Source organism: Lichenostomus cassidix, unplaced genomic scaffold (assembly GCF_008360975.1).
Source record: "Lichenostomus cassidix isolate B80296 unplaced genomic scaffold, HeHo_3.0 HiC_scaffold_500, whole genome shotgun sequence".
Classification (NCBI taxonomy): Eukaryota; Metazoa; Chordata; class Aves; order Passeriformes; family Meliphagidae; genus Lichenostomus; species Lichenostomus cassidix.
The window spans coordinates 25,702-38,961 of NW_028148058.1; the positions used below are offsets into that span (position 1 = coordinate 25,702).

A 13,260-nucleotide genomic window follows, 5' to 3' on the forward strand; every position below is an offset into this window, starting at 1 on the left:
CATTGATTTTCCCATTGATTTCCATTGATTTCCATTGATTTTCCCATTGATTCCCCATTGATTTTCCCATTGATTTCCATTGATTTCCCATTGATTTCCCATTGATTTTCCCACTGATTTACCCATTGATTTCCCATTGATTTCCCATTGATTTTCCCATTGATTTCCCATTGATTTCCAATTGATTTCCCACTGATTTTCCCATTGATTTCCCACTGATTTCCCCATTGATTTTCCATTGATTTCCCATAGATTTCCCCATTGATTCCCCATTGATTCCCCATTGATTTTCCCATTGATTTCCATTGATTTCCCATTGATTTCCCATTGATTTTCCCACTGATTTACCCATTGATTCCCCATTGATTTCCCATTGATTTTCCCATTGATTTTCCCATTGATTTCCCACTGATTTTCCCATTGATTTTCCCATTGATTTCCCATTGATTTCCCATTGATTTTCCCATTGATTTCCCATTGATTTCCCATTGATTTCCCATTGATTTCCCACTGATTTCCCATTGATTTCCCATTGATTTTCCTCACCTGAGCACTGGGATGAGAAGAAATTCCCCCAAAATTCCTGGAATTCTTCAGGAATTTACTCCCTCCAGGCTGGCAGAGCTGAGCTGGGACTGAATGCACTTTATGGGGTCAGAAAACCCCTTTTGGGATTATTTATAATCCCATTTATTTCCTCCTCACCCCTTAATTGTTGTTTTTTTTGGGTTTTTTGTGGGAAAAAAATTCCCAAATCCTGCTGTTCTCATCCCGGTTTTAGGGTGGGAAATCCTCAGGAATGTGGGATTGTTGAGCAACTCTGGGGGTTTTGTGGGATTTTTGATGGGATGAAGGGTTTGTGGGATGGTTTGGGGTTGGAAAGATTTGGGAAATTATTTTTGGGAATTCACCTGGATTTGGGGAATTTTTTTTGGGAATTCACCTGGATTTGGGGATTTTTTTTTTAATTCACCTGGATTTGGGGAATTTTTTAGGAATTCACCTGGATTTGGGGATTTTTTTTGGGAATTCACCTGGATTTGGGGATTTTTTTGGGAATTCACCTGGATTTGGGGATTTTTTTTGGGAATTCACCTGGATTTTGGGAATGCTTTTGGGGGAATTCACCTGGATTTGGGTTTTTTTTTCCCTCCTTATCCTAAAAAAAGGTTGGGATAACAAATCACATCCAGGAATTCAATCCCGATGGGTTTGGGATGAAATTCCCTCTGATCTCCACTTGGGGGAGGAAAATTTTTAAGGAAAAAAGGAGGAATTTTGGGAAAAACTGGGATAGGGAGGGAAGGGCTGCCTGTGCCTCCAGGGATGGCAGGAAAATAGGGAAAAAAGGGGAAAATAGAGGTGGAAATTGTGGCAAAATTATTATTTTTTTTCAGCTTCGCCTTGGGGTTTTTGGGGGTTTTTTTGGGGTTTTTTGGTTTGTTTTTTGGGGGTTTTTTTGTTCTTGTTTTGGGTTTTTTGGTGGTTTTTTTTTTGTTTGTTTTTTTGTTTGTTTGGGATTTTTTTGTTTGGGTTTTTCGGTTGGTTTTTTTGGTTTTTTTTTTTTTTGTTTTGGTGTTTTTTTTTGTTTGTTTGTTTGTTTTGTTTTAAATTTGATTTGGGATTAATCCGGACAAAATCAGGAATTCAAAATGATTTTTTAACCCATAAAGATCTGAGATCTAAAGCTGTGGATCTGGGAATGAAGGGAATTAATTTGGGATTATTCCTCCCTGGAATTATTTTCTGCAGCAGCAGCTCCATTCTGCCCTCATCCTGGCGCCAAAAATCCCAAAAATTGGGAAAAAAATCCCAAAATCCCTCAGGATTTGCTGCTCAAACCGAGCTGAGCTCATCACCCCACTAATTCCCCATTAATTAAAATTCCCAACACCTCCAGCAGAAATTGGGAAAACTGAGAAGCTCCAATTCCTGGTGGAAATTCCTGATTTTCCCGGGAATTTTTGGGTTTGGGGTGGAATTTATCCAGATTTGGGATCACCACCCTGTGGGATCTGCAGCTTCCTGTGGGATTTAGGATCTTTCCTGATATTCCCAAACCCTTTTCCCACTTTATTCCTTTCCAGCCTCCTCTGCCCATCCTGGGATTTTGGAAATCCAACCATCCCTGAGTGGATTTTGAGCTCCAAATTCCTTTTTTTTGGTCCCATTTTTCTCCTGTTTTCCCTTTTTTCCCCCTCTTTTTGGTCCCATTTTCCTTGGTTTTTGGTCCCATTTTTCTCCTGGTTTTTTTTTCCATTTTTAATCCCATTTTTCTCCTGTTTTCCCCCCTTTTTTGGTCCCATTTTTTCTCCTGTTTGTCCTTTTTTTTTTTTGGTCCCATTTTCTCCTTTTTTTTGTCCCATTTTTCTCCTGTTTTTCCCCTTTTTTCCCCCATTTTCCTCCTGTTCCCATTTATCCTCAGCCCAAAGTCTCATCCTTCTCCCATTTCCCTTCTCCTGATCCCATTTCTCCTTGTTCCCTGATCCCACTGCTCCTCAGCCCATTTATTCCAGGTTTTTATCCCATTTATTCTATGATTTTATCCCAATTATTCCATGTTTTTATCCCATTTTCCCCTTTCCTGGGTTCTTCCCATCCCCAATTCTTGTCTCCTCTCTTCTCCCCAATTCCTGATCCCATTTATTCCATATTTAAATCCCCTTTTCCCCTCTCCTGCTTCTTCCCATCTCCAATTCCTTGTTCCCAACTCCTGATCCCATTTTTTCCACGTTTTTATCCCATTTATTCCATGTTTTTGATCCCATTTTTTCCTCTCCTCATTCTTCCTTTCCCCAGTTTCTGATCCTTATTTCCCCCTCTCCTCAACATCTCCTGATCCCATTTATTCCATATTTTTATCCCATTTTTCCCTCTCTTGCTTCTTTCTTTCCCCAATTTCTGATCCCTCTTTCCCCCTCTCTTCTCCCCAATTCCTAATCCCATTTATTCCATATTTAAATCCCATTTTCCCTCTCCTGGTCCTTCCCATTTCCAATTCCTTGTTCTCATCTCCTGATCCCATTTATTCCATGTTTTTATCCCATTTATTCCATGTTTTAATCCCATTTTTCCTTCTCCTGGTTCTTCCCATCCCCAATTTCTGATCCCTCTTTCCCCCCTCTTGTCCCCAATTCCTAATTCCATTTATTCCATGTTTAAATCCCATTTTTCCTCTCCTACTTCTTCCTGTCTCCTATTCCTGGTCCTTCTTCTCCCCAGTTCCTGATCCCATTTATTTTGTATTTTTATACCATTTCCCCTCTCCTGTCCCCAGAAATTCCCCAATTTCTGATTCCTATTTTCCCCTCTCATCAGCATCTCCTGATCCCATTTTTCCCATTCCTCCCAGAGAAGAGGAAAGAGGGATGAGAAAGTGGGGACAAGAAGAACCAGGAGAGGGAAAAATGGGGGGAAATGGGGAAAAATAGAGAAAAAATGGGGGAAAATGGGGGGAAATGGGGAAAAAAATCCTGATTTTCCTGTTTGAGAACCTTGGGAAGTTTCAGTGTTGCTCCCCCCAAGTTAATTAATTTAATTAATGTGTTTTTAAATCCTCGTTGCTGAGATGGGATGGAAACATCCCTGGTTGCTAAAATGGAAGGGAATGGGGAGAATTTGGGAATAATTCCAGAATTATTAAGCAGAAGCAGCTCCAGGGGGTGCTGGGGGATCATGAGCTGCTTTTCTCCTTTAAAAAATCCCATTTTAGGGGAAAAACTGTCCAGGTGAGCAGGAAATGGGGACAGAGGTGGATCCCTGGGTTTGGGGATGCTGGAGCCATCAGTGGGGTTTTGTTGGAAAATAGATGGAAAATTGGGAAAAAACATGGAAAAAAAATAGGTTTTCAGTGGTGGAGGTTGGAATCATCCGGATGCAGATTTCCAGATTTCCATTCAGTGGTGGAGATGGAGTTTTCTGGATCCAGGAGGTTTCCCCCAAGCTGCATCCCATCCCAGGTGATCCCAATCCCAAATTCCACCCCAAATTCCATCCCATAATCCATTCCAGGGATTCCCTACCCCAGGTCCTGGCTGAGATGATATTCCAGGTGATTCAGATCACCAGATCCCATTCCAGGTGATTCCTGTCCAGAGGGTTTGGAAAAGGGGGAAATGGGGGGAAAATGGGGAAATAATGGGGAAAAAATGGGCAAAAATGGGGAAAAATGGGGATTGCTATCCCAATTCCCACACCAGGTGATCCTAATTCCCACACCAGGTGGTTCCTATCCCAATTCCCACACCAAATGATCCCAAGGTTTCATCCCAGGTGATCCCAATCCCAGATTCCCCACCAGGTGATTCCAAACTCCAATCCCAGGTGATTTCTATCCCAATTCCCCATCCCAGATAATTCCTATTTCAAATTCCACACCAAATTCCATCCCACAATCCATTCCAGGTGATTCCCTACCCCAGGTCCTGGCTGAGATGATCTCCCAGATCCCAATCCAGGGGATTCTATCCCAATTCCCACACCAGGTGATCCCAAACTCCAATCCCAGATGATTCCTGAATCCCACATTCCACACCAGGTGATCCCAAGGTCCCATTCCAGGTGATTCCTGTCCAGAGGGCTTGGGAAAGGGGGAAAAATGGGGGAAAAATGGGAAAAAATGGGGATTGCTATCCCAATTCCCACACCAGGTGATTCCAGTTCCCACATCAGGTGATCCCAAACTCCCATCCCAGGTGATCCCAATCCCAAATTCCACACCAGATTCCATCCCACAATCCATTCCAGGTGATTCCCTACCCAGATCTTGGCTTAGATGATATCCCAGGTCCCAATCCCGAGGATTCTATCCCAATTCCCATTCCAGGTAATTCCTATCCCAGATTCCACACCAGGTGATCCCAAGGTCCCATTCCAGGTGATTCCTGTCCAGAGGGCTTGGGAAAGGGGGAAAATGGGGAAAAAATGGGGATAAAATGGGGAAAAAATTTGGGAAACCAAATGCTCCCCCAGAATCCATCTCAGGTGATTCCTGAATCCCAGATTCCATCCCAGGTGATCCCAATCCCAAATTCCATCCCAAATTCCATCCCATAATCCATTCCAGGTGATTCCCTACCCAGGTCCTGGCTGAGATGATCTCCCAGATCCCAATCCAGAGGATTCTATCCCAATTCCTACACCAGGTGATCCCAAACTCCAATCCCAGGTGATTCGTGAATCCCAGATTCCACACCAGGTGATCCCAAGGTCCCATTCCAGGTGATTCCTATCCAGAGGGTTTGGAAAATGGGGGAAAAATGGGGATAAAATGGGGAAAAAATGGGGATTGCTATCCCAAGTCCCATCCCAGGTGATCCCAATCCCAGATCCCTCTCCAAATGCTCCCCCAGAATCCATCCCAGGTGATTTCAATCCCAATTCCCACACCAGGTGATCCCAATTCCCAGGTGATTCCTATCCAGAGGGTTTGGAAAAGGGGGAAATATGGGGGAAAAATGGGGAAAAAAATGGGGATTGCTATCCCAATTCCCACACCAGATGATCCCAAACTCCCTCCCCAGCTGCTCCCCATACCATGTTCCCTCCCATCCCATCCCCAGGGAATCATCCTTAGCAGTTTTAGGGTGAAAAATCAGGATAAGGGAAAACCCAGGAATCCTCCAAACTCCCCAGGCTCCAAGTGCATCCCCTGGACATCAATTAATTTAATTATCAACCAACACTGGATGGAAATCACGGATCTTGCAATCCCATCACCTCCTTCCCCTCCAGAGGGACAATTTGGCCCCAAAAACCTGGATTTGGGAAGCAAAATTCCCACTTTTTCCGGCGCTGAAGCAAACAGGACCATCCTGCCCATCCACGTGTTCATCCCAACTTCTTCTGGGAACATTCCCACTGTTCTCCCGAGCTCCAAATTGAGGGAAAAATGGGAAAACATGGATAAAATGTAACCTGCAGGTATCCAGGGATTCAACCTCGTGTTTGGGATCATCTTAGGAAAAACCATCCCGGGATAAGCAGAGCGGAAAAAACTCTCTGGAAATTAAACAATCCCGAAATAGAAGGAATAAAAACAGCTCAGGGCTAAAAATATCGGGAATGGTTTGGAGCTGGAAGCTGATGTTATTTATTATTAAATAAATAATCCTGGTTTTTTGGGAAGGACTAATTTTAGCCATTCCATTACAACAGCCTTTCGCTCTGGAGTTGTTTTTCTGGCTGGGTTTTGTTGGATTTTGGGGTTTTGGGGTTGGACTTTGCTGGATTTGGGGATTTTAGGGTTGCTGGATTTGGGGGTTTTGGGGTTGGACTTTGCTGGATTTTGGGGTTTTGGGGTTGGATTTTGCTGGATTGGGGGATTTTGGGGTTGGATTTTTGCTGGATTTGGGGATTTTGGGGTTAGATTTTGCTGGATTTGGGGATTTTGGGGTTAGATTTTGCTGGATTTGGGGGTTTTGGGGTTACTGAATTTGGGGTTTTGGGGTTGGACTTTGCTCTGCTCTCCCCTGGCAGGGAGAGGGAGAGGAAGGCTCTGGGAACCATCCTGGGTGTGTCCAGCCCTGCCAGCACCTGCCTGGTTTTCCCGGGAAAACAACTGGGATTGCCAAAGTTCCCAGCCTCGGGGATGGGCTGGAGGTGTGGGGTGAAGTCATGGAGGATCCCAAACTCCCCACCGAATTTCAGCTCTGCTTGCTCGTTAGCCACGGAGAGTTCATGAGAGAAATTAAAAGGAATTTGGTTCAAATCCTTCCATGGAATGATCTCAGCCTGGTGGGATTGGATTCACTCTCTTTGTGAATCCAATTTTTTTTTATCCCAGTTTTCCCTCTCCTGGTCCTTCCTGTCCCCATTTCCTGGTCTTTCTTGTCCCCAGCTCCTGATCCCATTTATTCCACGTTTTTAATCCCATTTTCCTCCTCTCCTGGTCCTTCCTGTCCCCAATTCCTGGTTTTTCTTCTCTCCATCCCCTGATCCCATTGATTTCCCTCTCCTCATCCCCCTGGAATCCTCGTTTGTCTCCTCCTCCTGCTCACCTCCCTCTCCTCATTCCCAGAATCCCCAAAAAAATGAATTTTTGAATAAAAATTTGAATGAAAATTTGACTAAACCAAATTTGTGGGGAAACTGAGTCACGGGGAGTTTGGGTTGGTGGATTAGGGTAGGAAAGTGAATCCTGCTCCGTGAATCTTTGGGATTTGGGATAAATCCAGCTTTCCCGAGCTTGGAGGAGGGAAAAGGACCCCAGAGATCCCAAAGGGGATGGGATTTGGGATGGGGATGATCACATCCTGGTCTCCAACAGCCTCTTTTCCTTTTTTTCCCTTTTTTCTTGTAGGGAAAAGGGCTGGAATGGGAATAGGATGGAGATAAACCACAACCAGGATGATTTGGGGGAATATTTTTGGTCAGGGATGCCAAGGAGGAGCTGAACAAAGCACTGGCAGCCAGCAGGGTGTGGGAGGAGGTTTTTTATTGGACTCAGGGATCTCAGGGAATATTCCATGGCCTCTGGAATCTCTGATGGACACGAGAAGTGCATCCCATGGGGATCCCAAATCCAGCTGCACCCCAAACCCCCTCCTGCCCGCTGGGATTCCCGCAGATGCTGCTGGGTGATGCTCCAACTGGGAGAAAAGAGGATTTTTCCAGCCTGGAGGAGGTGGGAGGGGATGGAGGGGCTTGGGGAGGAACACCACAACCTCTGCTCCCTACAGGAAAAAAAGTGAAGGAAAAATTAAAAAAACCAAAAAGCACCACAGACATGGATTTTTTCCAACCACCAACACAAGGTGGAGAGCCAAGATTTGGGGATTTTCCAGGGATTTGGGGATTTTCCACGGATTTTGGGGATTTACCTGCAGCGCAGAGCCGGCGGTGGGCGACGGGGGGAAAACATCACTTCTCCGTCATCATCCTGACGAACTCCTCGTAGTTGACCTGCCCGTCGTTGTTGCAATCAGCCTCCTTGATCATCTCGTCCACCTCCTCGTCGGTGAGCTTCTCGCCCAGGTTGGTCATGACGTGCCGCAGCTCGGCCGCGCTGATGTAGCCGTTGCCGTCCTTGTCGAAGACGCGGAACGCCTCGCGGATCTCCTCCTCGCTGTCCGTGTCCCTCATCTTCCTGGCCATCAGCGACAGGAACTCGGGGAAGTCGATGGTGCCGCTGCCGTCGGCGTCCACCTCGCCCACCATGTCCTGCAGCTCGGCCTCGGTGGGGTTCTGGCCCAGCGAGCGCATGACGGTGCCCAGCTCCCTGGTGGTGATGCAGCCGTCGCCGTCGCGGTCGAACAGGGAGAACGCCTCCTTGAACTCGGCGATCTTCTCCTCCGACAGCCGCTCGGCCATGGCGCTTCCCCCGGGCACGAGGCTCTGCCGCGGCACGTCGGGGGTGGAGATGGAGCTTCTGAGCCTCCTCCCTCCTCAGGCCTCTCCCTGGATCAGCAGGAGGTGGAGATGGAGCTTCTGAGCCTCCTCCCTCCCCAGGCCTCTCCCTGGATCTCCAGGAGGAGGAGATGGAGCTTCTGAGCCTCCTCCCTCCCCAGGCCTCTCCCTTCACCACCAGGAGGAGGAGGAGGTGGAGATGGAGCTTCCTGAGCCTCCTCCTCCTCAGGCCTCTCCCTGGATCACCAGGAGGAGGAGGAGATGGATTCTCCTGAGCCTCCTCCTCCCCAGGCCTCTCCCTGGATCTCCAGGAGGAGGAGGAGGAGCTGGGAGAGGCTCGGCAGGAACGGGAATGGAGCAGGAACTTTGGGGGTTGGGGAAGAACAGTGACCCAACCCCCCTGGGGCCACCCTGGCTGCTGTCCCGCCGTTCCCACGGTGGCACTTAGTGGGGCCAACCAACCCCTAATTAAGGGATTTGGGCTGTGGCTGGGTGGTTTCGGGGAGAGGCAGGGCTGGGGGTGACACACCATATTCCCGGTTTTAGGGATATTTGGAGAGGTTTGGAGTTGTGCAGAGGAGTGGAGGAGTCCCTGCAGTCTCCTCAGCCCCAGGCGGTGCTGGCAGCACATCAAAGCCACCCAGGGAGGATCCCCCAGAGCAGGTCCTGGCAGATCCCAGCTGCTCAGAGCTGCCAGGGCCTGAGTCACCTCCGGGGCTGCTCTGGGATGGGTTTGGGGTGGGGATGTGGGGCTGCAGCAGGGCAGGGTGTTGGGGTCCTGCCCTGGAACTGGGGCTGAGCTGAGGCTTCTCCCCGTGGGAATGTTGGTTTTACTCATCCCTTACGTCAGGGAGGGCAGGAGGGGCTGGTGACAAATGAGAGGTCATTTGTCATCCATCCATCCATTTGTCCATCTGTCCATCCATCCCTCCATCCATCCGTTTGTCCATTTGTCCATCTGTCCATCCATCCATCCATCCATCCATCCATCCATCCATCCATCCATCCTCTGTGCCCATAACAGTGCAGTGACCTTCACCAGTCAGATTAAGGAGCCACAGGACCAGCAAATTCCCCAGCAGAAGATAATTTGACTTTCTCAGCCACGGGAAATCAGCACCAGTTTGTCCCAGTTTGTCCCAGTTGGCAATTAGAGGGGTTTGGAGGGAAAGCCACAAACCAAACCCCAACCCACGGGACAGCTGAGGTGGGATAAATCCAGGAGAGGATCACCTTCCTGGGGAAAACCTCCTGTGGAAAAGGCTCTGGGTGTGAGGAACACTGCAATCCCGGCAGGAATGGTGGGAGCTGGGCTGGGAACCTGTCTGGGGAGGTTTTGGGGAGGAGAAGCCCTGGCAGCTCCTCTTGGGCAACGAGCTGCTGGCTAATTGTCTGTCTGATTGCCCACACTTGCTCTGCTGCTCCAGAGTTAATTAGATTTAATTCAAATTGGCCTGGAAGAGGCAAGGGAGGGAGCTGGCTTGGATCCAGCTGGGAGAGGCAAATCCTGGCAGATCTCTGGGGGTTTGGAGGCTGGGAGGATTGGGGGGTTTGTTTGGACTCTGGGGAGGGGTTGGGATCAAATGAGGGGGTTTTGGGGTCCCTGGGCTGAGGGTGGAGGGTTGTGATGTCCTGGGTGTCCCGAGGTGCTGAGCCAAGGTGGAAACTGCTGCTTGCTTCTCCATGAAATCCCTGTGACATCCCATCCCATGGATCCCATCCCATGACATCTCCATGACCAGCACTCATCACCTCTCACCCCATCCCATTCCCATGACCAGCACCCATCACCTCTCACCCCATTCCATCCAATCCCATTAAATCCCCATGACCAGCACCCATTGCCAGCACTCACCATCTCCCCATCCCAAACCATTCCAGCCAATCCAATCCCATTCCATCCCCATGACCAGCACTCCCTGTCATCATGGGTCACCTCTGCATCACCAGCACTCATCCCATTCCCATTCCATCCCATCCCATCCCATCCCAATTCCCATTCCCATTCCCATCCCATCCCATCCCATCATCCCATCCCATCCATCTTCAGAAGGTCAAAGCCAGCAGCCCTTTAGTTTAACTCTGCTTAACTGCATCCCATTTATCAGGATAATTATCCCAATAAAACTTCCTCCCCGCCCATAAAATCCCACAATTTACAGCCTAATCCTATTTACAGCAGCCGAGGTGGGCTGTGGGGAGGGGAGACCACCGTGGTGGGATCAGGAGCAGCGCAGCCGCCGGGTTTTTGGCAGATGATTTTCCCGGGATGTCTCCACCTGGAGCTGGAAAACTGCAGTTTGAGGACGGAGAAAAGCCTCACACGGCGTTTTCCAGCCTTGCTGTCTGGTTTTGAGGGGCCTGGTCCAGGGAAAGGGGGAAAAAATCCCCCATGCAGGAGGTGAAAAGCTTCCAGCTGGATTATGCCGAGCTGCCAGATGTGCACAGATGTGTCTGGGGCTGCGGCTGCAGACAGAGCAGCGGGAGGGGCGAGGGGGAGGTGGATGAATTCATGGAAAAAGTTGGAAGCAGAGAGGGAAACGACCCAGCCAGGGAAAGCTCCGTGAGGCCCCATGTCCCTGCAGAGCCCAGACTGAGCCCAGGAGTGTCTGGGAATGGGGAGGAATTTCTGCAAATCCTGGCAGAAATCACATCGAGGTTTGGTGTGGAAAATGGGATTTTGGAGGGGATGAACTCGGGGTTGATCCCAGGATGGCTGTGAGGGTCGTTGGGGGCTGTTGGGGTAAAATCTGGGAGCTTGTGGTTTGTTTTAGGCTTTGTTTTAATGCAGGTTCCCAAATCCAAGGGCGAACTGAAAGGCAGCTCCTAAATCCAGGCTTTCCCAAGCCACAGCAAAGTCACCCTGATCCCAGCTGTCAGCACGGCAGAGAGGCTGGGATCGGGAATTCCTGGAGAGGAACGTGCCCCGCAGTGACCCGGCTGTGATCCCAGCTCCGGGAAGGTCCCACCTGTGCTCCGGAGCTGGGTGGATCCCCAAAGGCAAACACCGAGCTGCTTACCCAGGGCGGAGGTGCCACATCCCCGGGAGGGGACACGAGGGACACGTTCCCTGTCCCTGCCTGGCACGGGGAGGGTGAGGGGCTCGGCAGGGCTCGGATTGCCCCCGGGGATGTCACCCTGCTGGATCCCGGCGTTCCACACGCTCAGGATGGGGGTCTTGGCTCGGGAGCCAGGCGGCTGGGATCCCGCGGAATTCAGCAGGGGAGGAGCCCGCGGCAGCCCGGCTTGTTTAGTCTGGAGGAGTCGGGGCTGAGCAGGATGGCTGCACATTCCTGCAGGGATAGGAACCGCCTCGAGTCGGGGGGGATTCACTTCTGAGGGGAAATGGAGGGTTTTGGGCTGATTTGCTGTCGGCTGCAGGATGAGATGAAGGCTCAGCTCTGCCTGACTCGGGGAGGACAAGCAGACCATCCGTGGGATTTCCTCTCCCTGAGCTCCAGCAGCTCACTGATGCTTTTTTGCAGCAGGAGCTACATTTTTCCAGCTTTTCGGGAAGGGCTGAATTCCCTCAGGATCAAATCAGCTTCACAGGTCAGCTGTAAATCCTGTCCCTAAAAACCCGAGCTGCTCCTTCCCTCCTGGGGGAGCCAGCATTGCTCTCCCTGGGACACCTCCATACAGGTTTTTGGGAAAGCTGGGAAGGCTGGATGGGTTTATCCTGGCAAAACAACCAGCAGCTCCCGGGAAGCTGCCTGGGAATTACCCCAGCAGGATTCATTCCCTTTCCCAAGGTTTATTGAGGACAGGATTTAGTATTTGCTAAACGGGGACCTGTTCAGTTCTGGGGCTGGAGGTTTGCCATGGCATGAGGATTTCAGTGTCCAGGAGGAGAATCCCACTGCTCCTTTTTGCCTGAGAAATGGAGGAGAGGCCATGAATTGTCCTGCCTGGGCACAGGAGGACCATGAGAGGAGGAAAAGTTCCTCCTGGATGGAATATGGAGCAGATCCACGTTTATCCAAGCTGCCAGCAGCTCCTGAGCACAGCCATGCCCATCCCTCCATCCCTCCCTCCCAGCAGCACTCGGGTGAGGCAGGTGAGAGGCCGTCAGGAATTTAATGGAACTTGGCACTGGAAACTGTACAACATTTACAGAGAACCACACGCTGTGCTATGTACACCCTCTGCCCCTTCCCAAAGCTCCTGGCCGGACGTGTGACAGGCACTGACACCCCTGGATGAGGAGTCACCACTCCCCAATCCTGGATTTCAGGTCACAGGGATGATGGGATAACTGCTCCCCAGTCCCAAATTCCAGGGATGGAAGGGTCACTGTCCCAGGACAGGGACACCCCGTTGTGCTCAGAGCTGTCACCACTTTGCAGCGCCGTTCCCAAGCTGGATGTTTCCCTGGATTTTTCCCTGGATCTCTGGAACACTGGAAGATGGCAGTGCTGCCATTTGGAGTATTTACAGCCACTCCCTCTCCTCTCCTCTCCTCACTCCTCCAACGCTTCCTCTCCTCTACCTTTCTACCACATGCAAGAACCCCTTGGTTGCCTCCAGTCCTGCTTCCCGTTGGGAATCATTTCATTTCCAAAAGGCAACGAAAATCTACCTTCACTCCCTGCTATCCCCTCTACTCACTGCTCCTCTGCCCTCCCCACACCCTTTACAACGTGCCTACAACCTTCCTACACCCTGGAGTAAAGCAGTTCTCTTTCAGTAGTGTCTCCTCCCAGCCCGTGGATTGCTCAGCCTTGAGGGACACTTGGGACATGCATCCCTCAGAGCATGAAGGATCAAGTACTTGAAAGGAAATGCCAAGTCTGAGCAACAAAAAAATACAAAAATAAAAAACCAACCAACCAGAGAAAACAAAAAAAAACCAACCCAAAAAAACCCAACCCCCAAACTCGAAACGAAACTAATTAAAAAATTAAATAGTTGGCA

General features: G+C 49.7%; 1 protein-coding gene and 1 long non-coding RNA gene across 2 annotated transcripts; one reads left to right on the plus strand and one right to left on the minus strand.

Annotated features, from left to right (window-relative positions):
* Positions 1-4,142: 4,142 nt before the first annotated feature.
* Positions 4,143-6,157, plus strand: LOC146420132 (uncharacterized). Its single transcript, XR_014849261.1, has 2 exons — positions 4,143-4,649; positions 5,145-6,157. It is a non-coding gene; the product is annotated as an uncharacterized LOC146420132 (long non-coding RNA).
* A 1,261-nt stretch (positions 6,158-7,418) lies between these two features.
* Positions 7,419-8,439, minus strand: LOC146420133 (calmodulin, striated muscle). The gene is made up of 2 exons (XM_085048610.1): positions 7,821-8,439; positions 7,419-7,673 (listed from the first exon to the last, which is right to left on the minus strand). Exon 1 carries the CDS (start codon positions 8,308-8,310, stop codon positions 7,861-7,863), a length of 450 nt encoding a protein of 149 aa, XP_084904736.1. The 5' UTR covers positions 8,311-8,439; the 3' UTR covers positions 7,419-7,673; positions 7,821-7,860.
* Between the last annotated feature and the right edge of the window lie 4,821 nt (positions 8,440-13,260).